At 36.4% G+C, this 13,402-nt stretch overlaps 1 protein-coding gene across 2 annotated transcripts; it reads right to left on the minus strand.

Moving 5' to 3' along the window:
• Positions 1-6,676: 6,676 nt before the first annotated feature.
• Positions 6,677-10,163, minus strand: LOC133693633 (reticulon-like protein B8). 2 transcript variants are annotated; one of them, XM_062114877.1, is made up of 6 exons: positions 9,883-10,163; positions 9,029-9,218; positions 8,754-8,934; positions 8,516-8,657; positions 7,379-7,448; positions 6,677-7,018 (listed from the first exon to the last, which is right to left on the minus strand). In XM_062114877.1, exons 2-6 carry the CDS (start codon positions 9,207-9,209, stop codon positions 6,849-6,851), a joined length of 744 nt encoding a protein of 247 aa, XP_061970861.1. In that variant the 5' UTR covers positions 9,210-9,218; positions 9,883-10,163; the 3' UTR covers positions 6,677-6,848. The 2 variants fall into 2 exon arrangements, with proteins under 2 accessions (XP_061970861.1, XP_061970862.1); XM_062114878.1 differs by lacking the exon at positions 9,883-10,163 and adding an exon at positions 9,794-9,816.
• Between the last annotated feature and the right edge of the window lie 3,239 nt (positions 10,164-13,402).

A 13,402-nucleotide genomic window follows, 5' to 3' on the forward strand; every position in this document is an offset into this window, starting at 1 on the left:
ATACACAGTCAGCATGCCATGTCAGCGTGCCACGTCAGCAAAGTGGGACCCACATGCCACGTCATCGGTAGCGCGCCGGACTGAGCCGAGCCGAATGGGAGCCGAGCCGAGCCGCTAGCCGAGGGACAGGATCCAGTGTAGCTGATCCTACGTGCAACCGGATCTGAGATTGAATCTGAGCCGTTGATCAGGCCAGAATTGTTTTGATCAAATCTTAGCCGTCTGAAATGCGATTTGGACGATTTAAAACTTGTTTCCAGCTAATTTGATCATTCCGGATGCAATGGTACGGTCCGATCGTTGAGATTAGAGACCGAAAGTGGTGGTGGTGAATTATTAAAGAGAGATTGCCCGATCAGGAGGCATCTGAAGGTCATCATGGTGGTCGTTGAAGAGAAGAAGAAGAAGGTGCACATGTTTACCCAATTACATGTGCTAAAACTGCTAAGTGGGGAGAATTTTAATTGCCTTGAGGGAAGGCAAAATTGGGACACTCTGGACACCCGGTCATGTGGACAAATTGAGGTGAAGAGTGAAAATTGACGAAGACCAATCTTGACGAATCTAAGAACTGGTAGTCTCGCCAGATGTTGAGAAATCATGTATTAAACCAGTATATTCCAGATCACTTGTAAAGGAAAGCCGGGACAAAGCTAGCAAATGGTTGTATATACGGAAAGACAGTACGATGGATAGATATGGCCTGAGAAGTTCTGTCTAGGAGATTGGGTTTTAAGCGGGACCAGTGTGACCCCTCCAATCTTTCCTGGGAACTTGCTTGGTGGAAGGATTATCCATACGGTACTATTTTCGTATATATAGCAGTTTGTAATGAAACGGTTGAAGACTAGCAAGATAACGGCACAAGAGAACAGTTGGGTTCCGAAGGTTCAAGGATCTGATGAAGTGGTGATTTCTCCAAAGAAGTTAGATTCGGTAACTGTGATTTCTCGAGGGGAGAATTGAAGACCCTAATAATGGAAGAGGAATACAGCAAGGGGATAAAGATTGGCACCCTATTTTGACTTGGACAGGTGTTGTGACAGGATGAGCTACTGTCAAACATAAGCAAGGAATAGGGAGAAATCTGGAGAACAAAAATTGCACGAGGGCACGCAGAGATTGTGCACGAGTACCCGTAGGATCCAACGAGGTACTATTTTTGAGACAACAGGTGCAAGGAGAAGAAGTGTTCCCAGATGAAGCTTAGAGCAGAGACTGTTAAAGTTTGTACAACAGGAAGTCTCTTATGCTCTTGATGAAGACAACAGGCGAAGACCTTTCCAATGCATGCAAGGATGGAAAGAGAGCTGTTGCAGAGGCACCTAATTGAGGGGGTGCAAACGCCTGTGATAAAAGGCGACCGCCTATGACAAAAGGCGAAGACACCAGAGAGAGTTGGTGTAGGTGGAGCTGTCAAGCAGAAAGGCATAGAAGCTCCAAACATAGAAATCGAGGTGGAGGATTGCGAGGAGTATACCGCAAGTTTCTCTTTCTATGTGATTAGTGGCAGCTATCTCTCCCATAGTGCACATGGTGGTAGAGAATTCTGGAGCCACTTTGAAGCATCTCAGTTGAAGGAGGATGCGACCACCTATGAAAGGTGAAGACACCTTAGATGGAAGGTGTGTGAGGGCCGTGATAGAAGCCCCAGTTTAGACCGCCGCATGACGACGAGCGGAGACACCTAAGGAGAAGGTGTGTGGGCCACGATGTAGGCCCAGTTCAGAACAACCCCAGAGCCAATGTGATGGCTAGATATGAGTGGACAGGTGTATAGCCAATGAAGTGGCTATGATAAGTATGGAGACAAATGCAGGATTGACTTTCATGGATATTGCCCCCATGCTAAAGATCAATGAGCTAGAAGACATTTGCCTTGGACAATAAGTGTGTGACTTGTGGAGCACTAAGACGCGGCTGCTATGAAGAAGCAGAAGGGCATGCGCAGGTTCCGAGAACGAGTTGACTCTTGTCAAGGTGGTGAGCTCGGTAATGGCATTGTAATACTCAGAGTATGAAGACAGATATGGATCAACCTTTAATGGGCTGCCCCCATAGGTGAAGGTGGAGAGCTACCTGGACTCTTACGACTAAGAGCGAGAGACTCATGGAGAAGTAAGGCGTGGTTCCTAGGGTGGAACAGAGGGCAGGCGCAACTCCTGGATGAGTAGACTCTTGGAAGAGTGGTGAGCTCGTGATCATATTGAGATACTCAGATAATGACTGTCGCACTTGGAAATAGAAATTTCCATTTGAGGGGGTGTTGTAAGCCTTGATGTAAGGCTTGATGAATCATTCCGGACCGAGCATGGTTGATACGCTCGAAGGGGAATGTTGTGTTCCAGAGACAAGCGTTAACACTTTTCAGATGTGAAGTGGCAGACCATCTGGTTGTAGTGATCCTTTTGTGTGAGAAAAGGTGTGCTTTGGTAACTCTGATGATTGAAAGGTTTGGCGAGTACCTATAAACTCGGCCACAGACGCTCTTAGAATGGTAAGCTTGGAAGAGCTGCAAGATGCAAGCCTGTGCTGAAGAAGCAAGAGGACAGTTGCCCCACATGAATGGCAAAGGGGGTGATTGTTAGGTTGGTTGCCATTGCATGTACAGCAAATGGTTGGCACCAACCATTGACTATTGGCAGCCACCTTTGTTGAAGAAGAAGAGGAGTTGGCAGCCACCTTTGTTGAAGAAGAGTAGGAGTTGGCAGCCATCAATGTTGACAACAAAGCAAGAAGGTTGCCATGAAATGCCTATAAATAGAGGCATTATGTGAGAGCAAAATGAGAGAGTTGTGAGAGTTGTAAGAAATGTAGAGAAGAAGAGAGAAAGTGAGGGGCTGCAATGGCAGCAACCTTGCTGCCATTGCAGCAGCTGCAAATGCAGCAAGAGAGTTGATGAGTTGAGTAGAGTGGATGTAATCCTCCTCCTCTACATGTATTTATTGTATCCTTTCTCTATCTCTAATAAAATGAACCTCTCCCGTGGATGTAGGCGGTTTTGCCGAACCACGTTAAATATTGTGTCAGTGTGCTTAGCCTTCAATGGGCAAATATCAGTACATCACCGGTCGGAATTCCCAACAGTTGGGTCAACCAGAGCTTTTAGAAATGAATTGCATGATATGCTTGGGCAAAACAAAGATGATTTGCCCTTCGACTCTAAATACTCGTAGGAACTTTATGACTTATTCGAGCATTAGGCTTGAATGTTTTGTGAGCCTTGCATCATCTTATGCCTCATGAGTGTAAATCCTGACCAATATTGCATCACCATGTAACAATATCCATTTGATTGATTTCATGCCGGCAAATGATGAGTAGGCCATACATCAACAACATACACAAACATATATATCGTCCATTATCATATATATATATATATATATATATATATATATATATATATATATATATATATATAGCGCAAAAATAATCAGTGAGCCAGAATGCCTCATTATTAGATAACATCAATCATTCACAATATAGCACCCATGAGAAGTATTTGCTGCTGCAAAAATAATGAAGCCAAGAAAATGTAAAGCTGCCTTTTCTCGCAACAACGTACGTGTGCTCATCAACATGAAAATTTACTTTGGAGATAATTGTGGAGCAGAAGTTTGCTTCCCCAGTAGCCAAGTGTAGGTCTCCAGTCTCCCACCATTAATTCCAAAAGAATCCTAGTTTTCCAATTTTCACAGGGTGTATTTTCTTACTTGAAAAAAAAACTAGTTTTTAGGAGAATGGAAGAACTTAAATATATGATCAGTAGCTCATCCCCTTGGCAAGCTAGCTATATAAGCAAGCATCTTCATGGATTCTATGCTGATCACAGTGTGTGTGTGAGAGAGAGGGGGAGAGAGAGGGAGTGGGGGAGAGATAACAAAGTAATATATATAATAATATAAAGCTGATTATAATGTTATTAATTTCATTAAAACAATTGTTACTACAATGTTACTATTCGGCATTTGATACCAGTACAAAGCTAAACTCAGCATGTTCATACACATATAAAACATGCACATCCTAAAATACCTCAGATTTTCCTCACCAATGAGCTCAAAAAGCCTCTCATATCCATAATCCCAATTATATAGGTAGGTAATTATGCAGCGGGTGCTACATCCACGCCATCATCGTCATCGTCGTCATCCCCCTCACGTTGTTCACAAGCATAGGGGCTGATAACAAACTGGTTTAGGGGGGTAACCAGCTTGAAAACCCCAGGTTTCTTGCCATCAACAATCACCATTGGAGAGATATTGAAGAAAGAACCAAAGGCAATTTGGTAATGCTAGGGGGAAAAAAAGGAAGAAGAAATTTTGCGACCTGTAAAGCTAGTGCACAGTGTACTGTCCTATTTATAGCTTGGAATGGTGCCGCTATCATCAAGAAATGCACTCGTAGTCTTGTCCTCCTTTTCTTTGCCCTTTCCCTTTCATACCTTGCAAAGCGAAAAAGGAGTGACTTGGTTAGCTTGGATTCCATTCATTTTGCCTAAATGGCATATAGGACCCTATTACCTGAGTTCGACTTATGTCTTTCACGATCGGCACGTGGTTGACAATAGTCATGGCACACTCTGAAGTTCCATGGTCTCGTGTTTTCATCTGCCAAGCTGGCTTTGAATGGTCATTAGGAATATCAGAACTCTTGGCCCCAGAGGAGCTTGGACTGTTCACGCTCAAAACTCTTCGTATCTACTGATCGATCAAGCGGAGTCCGTTAGCAGCTGGTGACGACTATTCACTAAAATGTTTGATCTTTATTCCATATTTTCCGGCAGGGGCCGAAATTCTTACTTTGGCTATCATCAGCTATATTATGATTTGAACCCCGTGTGTGTGTGGGTGTGTGATATATATATTTGATAAGCCAATAGATCATCGTAAATAAAACAACAATTCGGAAGCCAAACTGGCAAAAAAGAGTATGTGAATTGAAGCTACCACAGAAAAAGAGGCAGCAACAGAGACAACAAAATCATGTAAGCCAAAAGAGAAGCATGAATGAGCAAATCCATGGAAAGAAAAAGGGAGGGCTTACTGCCTAAGAAAACATCGAAGGAACTGGATATAGCACATCCGGGAAGCAAAAGTCACCAGGATCGATGGCAGAATAAAACCAGACAGAAGACTGAAGCTCCTTTGCCACCCTATGTATCATATTATTTGCGCCTCTCTTGTGAGTAAGTATGTCGAAATACTAAAATAGGAAGATTTTAAAATGCAAGTGTTTGACTAATTACCAACGAGTTCCAAGCCAAACCACTAATTTAATCAAAGATTCCAGTCAGATTAATGGGATTTTTTTTTTTTGATGTAGATAATTTATTTATAAAAATTTCCCTGCTTATTATCTTTGAGTTCGAACCTAAAATATTTTCATTTATCATCAAAGTCAACAACTTAAAGATATCCAAATATTGTTCCATCAGTCTTATAAATTTTATTGATCTATAATGTTAGAAAGTGGAATTATAAGTTCTATTATTGTTTTTATACTAGAATGAGTATCTCTCGTTCCTACTTGGGCACTTCATGCAGCTGTTTTTGGGTATACTAACTAATAGGGAGTGTTTTTTTTATTAATTAAGGTCCTAATTGCATAATTGTAAGTATAAGGACCAAGTTGTATTTAAAGCTTACGTGAATATCTGAAGACGGCAAGGGCAAAACTGCAATAAAAAGATGGTGTGCTGGCGCAACCAAGTTACATAGAGTAAAGGGTGATGAAACCTAAACACAGGGGTTTCCGAATAATTTTTTATGAGATATCGAGAAAAAAATGGTATAATTAAGTACTTTTTTGACATTTAACTTGAAAAATGCTGCGCCAATAAATGCATCCTTTTATAGAGGGTACATAACTATAGTTACACAATCTTGCAAGTATATGATTTAAATTATAGTTATTGAACCTAATTTATATATGATTTACATATCTCGAGTTATAATTAGTGTTAATTTGAGTTAAATTAAAAAAATAAAACATTGTTTTTTAAAAAAAAAAATTCAACATATTTTAACCGTATAATTTTTAAATCCGGCCCAGTTCAAGGTCCGGGTTCTTGTTTTTGACCGAGTCATCATGTTTGATCGGGTCACCAGGTCGCCCAGGTGAATTCTGTTTTTTAAATTAAAACGACGTCGTTTCAGTAAAAAAACAAAAATCAACAAGTTAAAACCAGGTTTTTGACTGGATCGCTTAGTCATCCTGGGTTTTGTCTTTTCTTATTTTTTTTTAAACCCGACCTAGTTTCAGTCCTGATCGGCCGGGTTTCGAGTCGACCTATCAGGCCGGATTTCAAAACTATGGATAAACATGATAATGAATTAACTTGAATTTTTTTAACCTGATCAGAAGATTAATTCCTTTTATTTTTTATTTTTTTTAAAACCCAACATTTCAAATTTACTTACCGGGTAGACGCTAGACTGATACAGGTTTCATAACAGTGATTTGAATTAATTTCCTGCATTTTCTTAACTAAATTTAAATTTAGCTGGAATATAGAACAGCACCCATTTTTGTATTTGTATCCACCAAAATACTGTCATGAGGCCCCTATTTTCCTCAAGTTCTTTGTTTTCAGTGCCTTCGACTTTATATTTAATTTTTCCCAAAAAAAAAAACACTTTCTGTCTAAGCTTGGGCGCTTTCTGGTATCAGCTTGGCCAAATTATACTCCTTTAAAACATCATGAATTCACAGGCTGACCATATCAACATTCTCTGGCAGATTTAAGTTAACAACATGGCATACTACATCAATGATTTACTCGACACCAGCACGTAAATTTGCTAGGACAGCTACCAAATTCACTGATACATCACTAAGTGAATCTATTCGTGCTTCTTTCCCTTGAATTTTCCTTTGGGGATCTTACTGAGGAATCCGGCATCAAGCTTACGGTAGTTATATTGGAGCTGATCCAATGCCATGTGCACAAAGTCGTCAACTTCATCATCATATCTCTCATACAGGACAGGCAATGTATGGGCAGCGACAAAACCTTGAGAAGAACAACAGAGTTTTCAAAATCATACATATCACAAAACTCATTCATCATCTGCTATTTGTAAAGGAAAGAAAGTAAAATACAAAAGATAAACTGAAAAAGGGAAACCGAAATCAGATTAAGCTTGTTATGGACAAAAGCATGCGAAAGTTATCAAACAACTTTCTCTCTTTATTCCCCCAATGAATTTAATGAAATATTTGTCCTGGGCAGCAGAGATGATTATATAGTTTGTCTTATACCCCTTTTATTTAAGGAATATAAACATTTAAATGAAAAATGAGACAAAATTCATCATTGATCACAACTGCAGAGCTTGGAATCGTCATCAGTAGATGGCAATTGGAAACTCACCAATATATATAACAGTTAGAAAGTTGCACCAGCTCCCAATAATTGCAGCAACCAACAAGCTTGCTACAACCTGCAAGAATTTTGCGTGAACCAATAAATCCTCTTATTAGAATGGCAGATGCATAATAAAATTATTATTCAATCATCATTGATCTATCGCAACTTAGTAAACCATATCCTTCGGATCACACAGTTCCATGTCTTTTCCATGATTTGACCAGAATTTTTGCAAAAAAATGATTTTTTTCCCACTTGACGTCATAATGCTGGTAGAGTACTATTTTAATCACAAAGAATATCTTCAAATAAGGATCTCCAGAACTAATCTAAAGAACTGGCAACTACAAAATATAAATTGAAAAAAGACTATATATTTTGTTAAATGCATCATCACATATGTGAGTATCACCTAAAATAATGAATGAAGAATGTGATTGAAAAAAAAAGGTGTTAAGTAAAGCAATCAAAACCTCAACTAATCCTCTGTTTTGGAATTTCTGGCAAACATGTGATGGGATGGTTATATGAATAATTTGGAGGGAAATGCTGGCTTGATGGAAAATGTTAACAAAATATTCCAAATGATGATCAGCATAACAGATTGTTTGGATTTGAAAAACCACTGAAAGTATACCACATACTTCCGGATTCACATCACCATCTGCATTAAGATTTTAAATTCCTTGTTTCTTGCAAGAAGGTTCACAGTGAGAACATTCCCAAACTTTCCTAGGAATGTTCTTTGATTTACCTAGCAAATGAATAAAGTGACATTAATTATTGACAGCCATTCAGTTTACAGCATATAAGGAATTGGATGAAGATTCTCTTTGAATTTAAAATCCAAAAGGCAATTGCACAAAAGCTTTTAAGCCATGTTCTAGAGTTCATAACAGTTAGAACACATCTCCTGGTTATTGATTGACATCCCAAATCCCTAACAGTGTTATGAAACAGTGGAGCCTGAAACATAAACAGAATCCATCTCTATGTATTTGTAACACATGGATTTGTAATGAATATTTTAACAATATGTGCTAGAAAAGTTTAGATGGTTGAAGAATCAAGAACTGTTGTTTGGTTTGCAATATGCACTGAAGGAAACATTATCACAAAAAAAACACAGTTAAGACCTACCACAAGAAACTTTTTCAAGTTTCCTCCACATGACACATCCTGAAGAAACTGCAAATCACGGTTAACCTCAGAACCAATTGATCTGCCGATGCTGACAAATATATCTTTAGGTAGTACAAGGCGGGGGACCTGAGATGGAGCCCTGTGACAAAGAAAAGTCATTATGAAACAGAAAATATAATCACATATTACTGGCATGAACACAACAAGCAGCAAGATGAGAAAACACTTAACTTACCTGTTGATTAGGCCTGAAGCATTTGTCCAAACAAATTGCGCAAGCATACCGAGAACCACAGCATAGCATACAAGAGACAAGAAATTGTAATTAAGCAATTCAAAGAGCACCCAGATGGCTGTTGCCCCAATTAAAACACCAGCGGAGATCTTCTTGTTCCTCCATAAGAGAACATCGGCAGCTGCATGATTCATGGTGAAAGTGAGAAATTGAGCACCAAAGCAATAAGGATTTAGTGAACACAAATGCAGAGAAACAGGGAGAGCCGGCCCTACATTTTCCACCTCCCAAAAGATGGTGGATAGGCTTCTGTCGCCCAAATAGACGATTGAAACGAGAAGTGACAGATTTGTTTTCTTCCTCAAAAAATGACACAGATTTCTTCTTTGGAACAGTATCAGCAAAAGTTTCTACTAGATTGTTGATAAATTTTTCCGCTGTTATTTTCTCAGGCATGATTGCAATCTTCAAGAGAAATACAAATTATAGTAAAAAAAAATTAGCAAAAAGGATACTTCAAAACAAATTCAACTAGCACGTAATAACAAAAAACAAAGCCACAATAATTCAGTTACAAGTAAGAGCATCATAAAGATTTGTGGATAAATTGTTCGAAAGGGGAGGCGACTATTTGTCACCAAACAAGCACATCCCTACTAAAAAGGAATAAAGTTGAGTCTTATTCCAAGTTCAGGAGCAACAATCAAAGCACAAGAACAAAAATAAAAGAAGCATGTGTAAAGTCAGCTAAGAATCTGTAAGAAAAAGAAAAAGAAAGAACTCAACCCAGTTGATAGAAGATCAGTAGTAAAGTCAGCTAAGAATCTGTATCATCCAAAAAATGGCATCTCTCACAGTATCAGCCATGGATCCTCAATTTTCTTGCAGGTAAATGCCATTAAAATTCATTTCTCAAACTTGAGTACACCCGGTTAACATATATTTAGAGATAAACACAAATTTCCCAAACAAGCATTCAACAAAAGGAGCAGTAATTACAAGTTAAAGAACAGCCAATTGAAAAGAACGAAATCTAATACCACTACTAGTTAGCAAAAACTTCAACAGGCAGTAGAGCCATAAAAGAAATGATCAAATTGAGAGAAGCCAGGAAAGAAAGAACACTAACCAGAGTCTGGATTTCTTGTTGGGGTTAGACAAGATGGATAGCAGTAGCACTCAACAACGAATGGGTTTTTAACTTTTTATTTATTTAATTGTTGCTGCGTACGGGATATTGGAATTAATAACAGGTCAACCTCACCAGCCCGTCTCTCTGATTAAAATATGGCGATTAGTGGTAGTATTATTATGATTCTGCTTCTGATTTTTGCTTGTTTAGTTTAGAGAAAACGGGAGTGGGGAGGATGAGGGAGAGATAATACTGGCGCGCGCCTGCCCGACAGCCATCTAGCTTTAGGTTTATTTTAACACTTCGGTTCAACCATGTTTTAAATATTTTTTTAATTTTTTTAATTTTAAATTAATTATATATATATATATATATATATATTATTCTACTTCATTTTTAAATAAAAAATATTTTAAAAAATAACTTGTAATGCACTCCCGAACAAATTATTAACGAAAGGGTAATGACTTGTCTTTTTTTTACTTCCTGTTCTGGTTTTTATTTTATTTTAATAGACATTTTACATTGGTTGGTTGGTAGCTAGACACCAAAATCCACCCCCCCCCCCAAAAAAAAAAAACGCAGAGTATCCTAGGAAGCTTTTCTTTATATATATAAGAAGTGTTTTTTATATATATATAACATAATGATAATTGCACTAGAAACCCGTTTGGCTCAGCATTTGCAGGAGAATTTTTATTTAACTATAATTTCATCTTATTTAGTTACAAAACATAACGTGATTTTTATGCATGGGCTCCTCCATTAAATGCGTCCAAAATTTTCAGTTTTGTAGAAACTATTTCTACATGCTTTTCACAATATTACATTTATACTCTATTTATTTTTGTAGACAAGAGACGAGAAGGAAAAGAGCAAAATAAGAAAGAGAAAAAAGGATCGTCGTCCATCAGTGGAGAGTATCTCCTTTTCACCACAGGTTTTTGTCATTCCCACCGTCGTGCTGCTCTTTCCCTTCCCCTTCGTTGTCTTCTACATTCTCTATTGTTCTGCAACGTGAACAGTGGAGAGTGATCAGCCTCCAACGTTTCCACTGTCTCTTAGTCCATTACCACCACGCTGCTCTTCCTGTTCCCCTTCTCCTTCGCTATCTTCTGAACAGTAGAGAGTGTCTCCACTGTTCATGATCGGATTGGTCCGACCCAAACCTAAATGAGTTGGACCGGTCTGACCCAGTAAAATAAAATATCCAAAAACAATTTCTCGGATATTGTATTTTATTTAAAAAAAACTAGTGTTTAACATTAATCAATGACACTACATAATTATATTAAAAGGAGATTGCATGATGATGTAGCATTTGTAAAATTCGATCGCAATCTCAATTTTGTTCCGACGATATTTTATCTGATATTGTTGCACGCTCAGGAAGCCATGGAAAATGTAGTCATTGTCGAATAGATTTCGTACGTGATTGAATTACAGATAGTTTAATTGAACAATAAAAAATATTTTATATAAATTATTGTTTATTTCATGATGTAATAACAATAGTTAAATCTACAATATTGAAATTGTAAACCATCAATATATATATATATATATATATATATATATATATATATATATATATATATATATATTAGTTATTTTATAACCTCAATTTTAAAAGTATTTTTAAAAAAATACATTAAATAATTTTATATTTAATCTCAATTTTAACAATAATTTTAATCAAATATATATTATAAAATATGTTTTTTAAAGCACAACTATAAAAATTATCACAATACCACGTGAGCGTTGTAGTAGCTATTTTGCATTCTTCCTTTTCTTTACTGCTATCTTTATTCATTTATTACGTGAGCTTTGCAGTAGCTCTTTTGCATTCTTTTTTTTTTACGGCTTTCTTTACCTCTATTTCTCTTTTATTCTAGAGTATGATTTTTAGTATTTTATAGAAAGATATTAATTCTTTTCCTTTTTTTCAAGTTTGTGAGATTACTTAAAACTATAGGTGATTTATTGCATTTATTTTGTTTATAGGAAGTGATAATTAGTAATAAAGTATTAAGAATAAATATTGATAACATCGTTATTTGCATTTATTTTAAGTATTTTAGCAAGTAATTTCTCTTAACATTCAATCTGTTTATACATTCTTTGTTCTTAAAACTGAAATTTTAATCAAGAGTTTATGCTAATTTTACTAAGTTTATGTAATCAAGAGTTCGTTTAGTTTTATATTCATGCTAATTACTTCTAGTTAAATTAAACATCATCAACAAAAGTTTGTGAAGAAATATTAATTTTTTAAATGGGTGAAAAAAAGAAGGGCAGGCTTCTTTCTTTCAAGCTTTCAATTCCAATCTCCCTTCATTCTGAAAAAAATAAATAAAAATTCTCCTGGCAGAATTATAAGAGATAGTACACAGATATTTACTAATTAATTCCTGATTTATTTCAACAATATTTAATAATTTAAAACAATTCAGACTTTATGCAAAGATAAGATTTTCCCTGTTAACATTTTTTTTTCTTTGAGGGTGTGGTTATGGTTGTTTTTTAAATGTATTTTGTGCCAAAATGTATCAAAATAATTTTTTTATTTTTAAAAAATTATTTTTGATATCAGCATATCAAAACGATCCAAAATATATAAAAAAATTAATTTTTAATAAAAAATAAATTAAAATTTTAAAAATACAGGTATAAACACGTTTCTAAAGGATCATAATCTTATCTAGTTTCATTCTCTATTATCCTTTTTCTTTCTTCTCTACTTTATTGCTTTCAAGAAAAGGTAGTGCGAGTGATATTCTTTTTTTATTATTATTTCCATGGAAAGTTTATATTAGTATATCTTATCTTTATCAGTCTACTTAAAGGAAAAAATAAGTTTTATAAGTCGGTTACCAATAGGTCCAGTACCTTATGTAAAAGTTGGGTTGAGCAAAATGCCATAATAAAAGCTGAAAAAAACATTTAAAAAATATTGATTTAATATTTTTTATAATAAAAAAATGTTTAATATTTAAAAAATAAAATAAAAAGTAGAAGTTCATTATATGTGTGTGTGAGATCTTGACCTGTCTACATCTTATCCGTGTCTCCGAGTCAATTGATACAGAAATCAATAAAATAGGTCAACTGGTCACGGTCAACAATTATCATCAAATAAGCGGTTAGAGAAGTGCTAATCTGAAGCTTCTAAACATATGAGTACCGAGTTGAACTATCTTGAGACCTTCTGTCTCCATGCATTGGCTTATTAATCACTCCCGACAGTGAGGTTGCTAGGATTGATAGAAAAGTTCAATTCGGTCCCTATATTCTTCAAAAATGCAAGTCGATCCATTTCCAACGACCTGAATCATGGAAGTTGCTACTGGGACCAATTGACATTTTATTTAGGATATCACTCTCTCGAGATGCTTTTGGAGTCTTAGCTTTTCATATTTTAAATCATGGGGGCATTGCTTGATTTGGAAGAAAAGCAAAGAGGACGTGGACAAAATACGAGTGAAAGGCACTTTGTTTCTATCCACGTGTGTTG

The sequence above is a fragment of the Populus nigra genome, chromosome 5, assembly GCF_951802175.1.
Source record: "Populus nigra chromosome 5, ddPopNigr1.1, whole genome shotgun sequence".
Classification (NCBI taxonomy): domain Eukaryota; kingdom Viridiplantae; phylum Streptophyta; class Magnoliopsida; order Malpighiales; family Salicaceae; genus Populus; species Populus nigra.

Coding starts and splice junctions, on each gene's coding strand:
- LOC133693633 (XM_062114877.1), bottom strand. CDS start 9,209: ATGCCTGAGAAAATAACAGCGGAAAAATTTATCAACAATCTAGTAGAA. Junction 8,935..9,028: donor TCTTTTGGGAGGTGGAAAAT/GTAGGGCCGGCT, acceptor TGAATCATGCAG/CTGCCGATGTTCTCTTATGG. Junction 7,449..8,515: donor ACTTGAAAAAGTTTCTTGTG/GTAGGTCTTAAC, acceptor AAATTCTTGCAG/GTTGTAGCAAGCTTGTTGGT.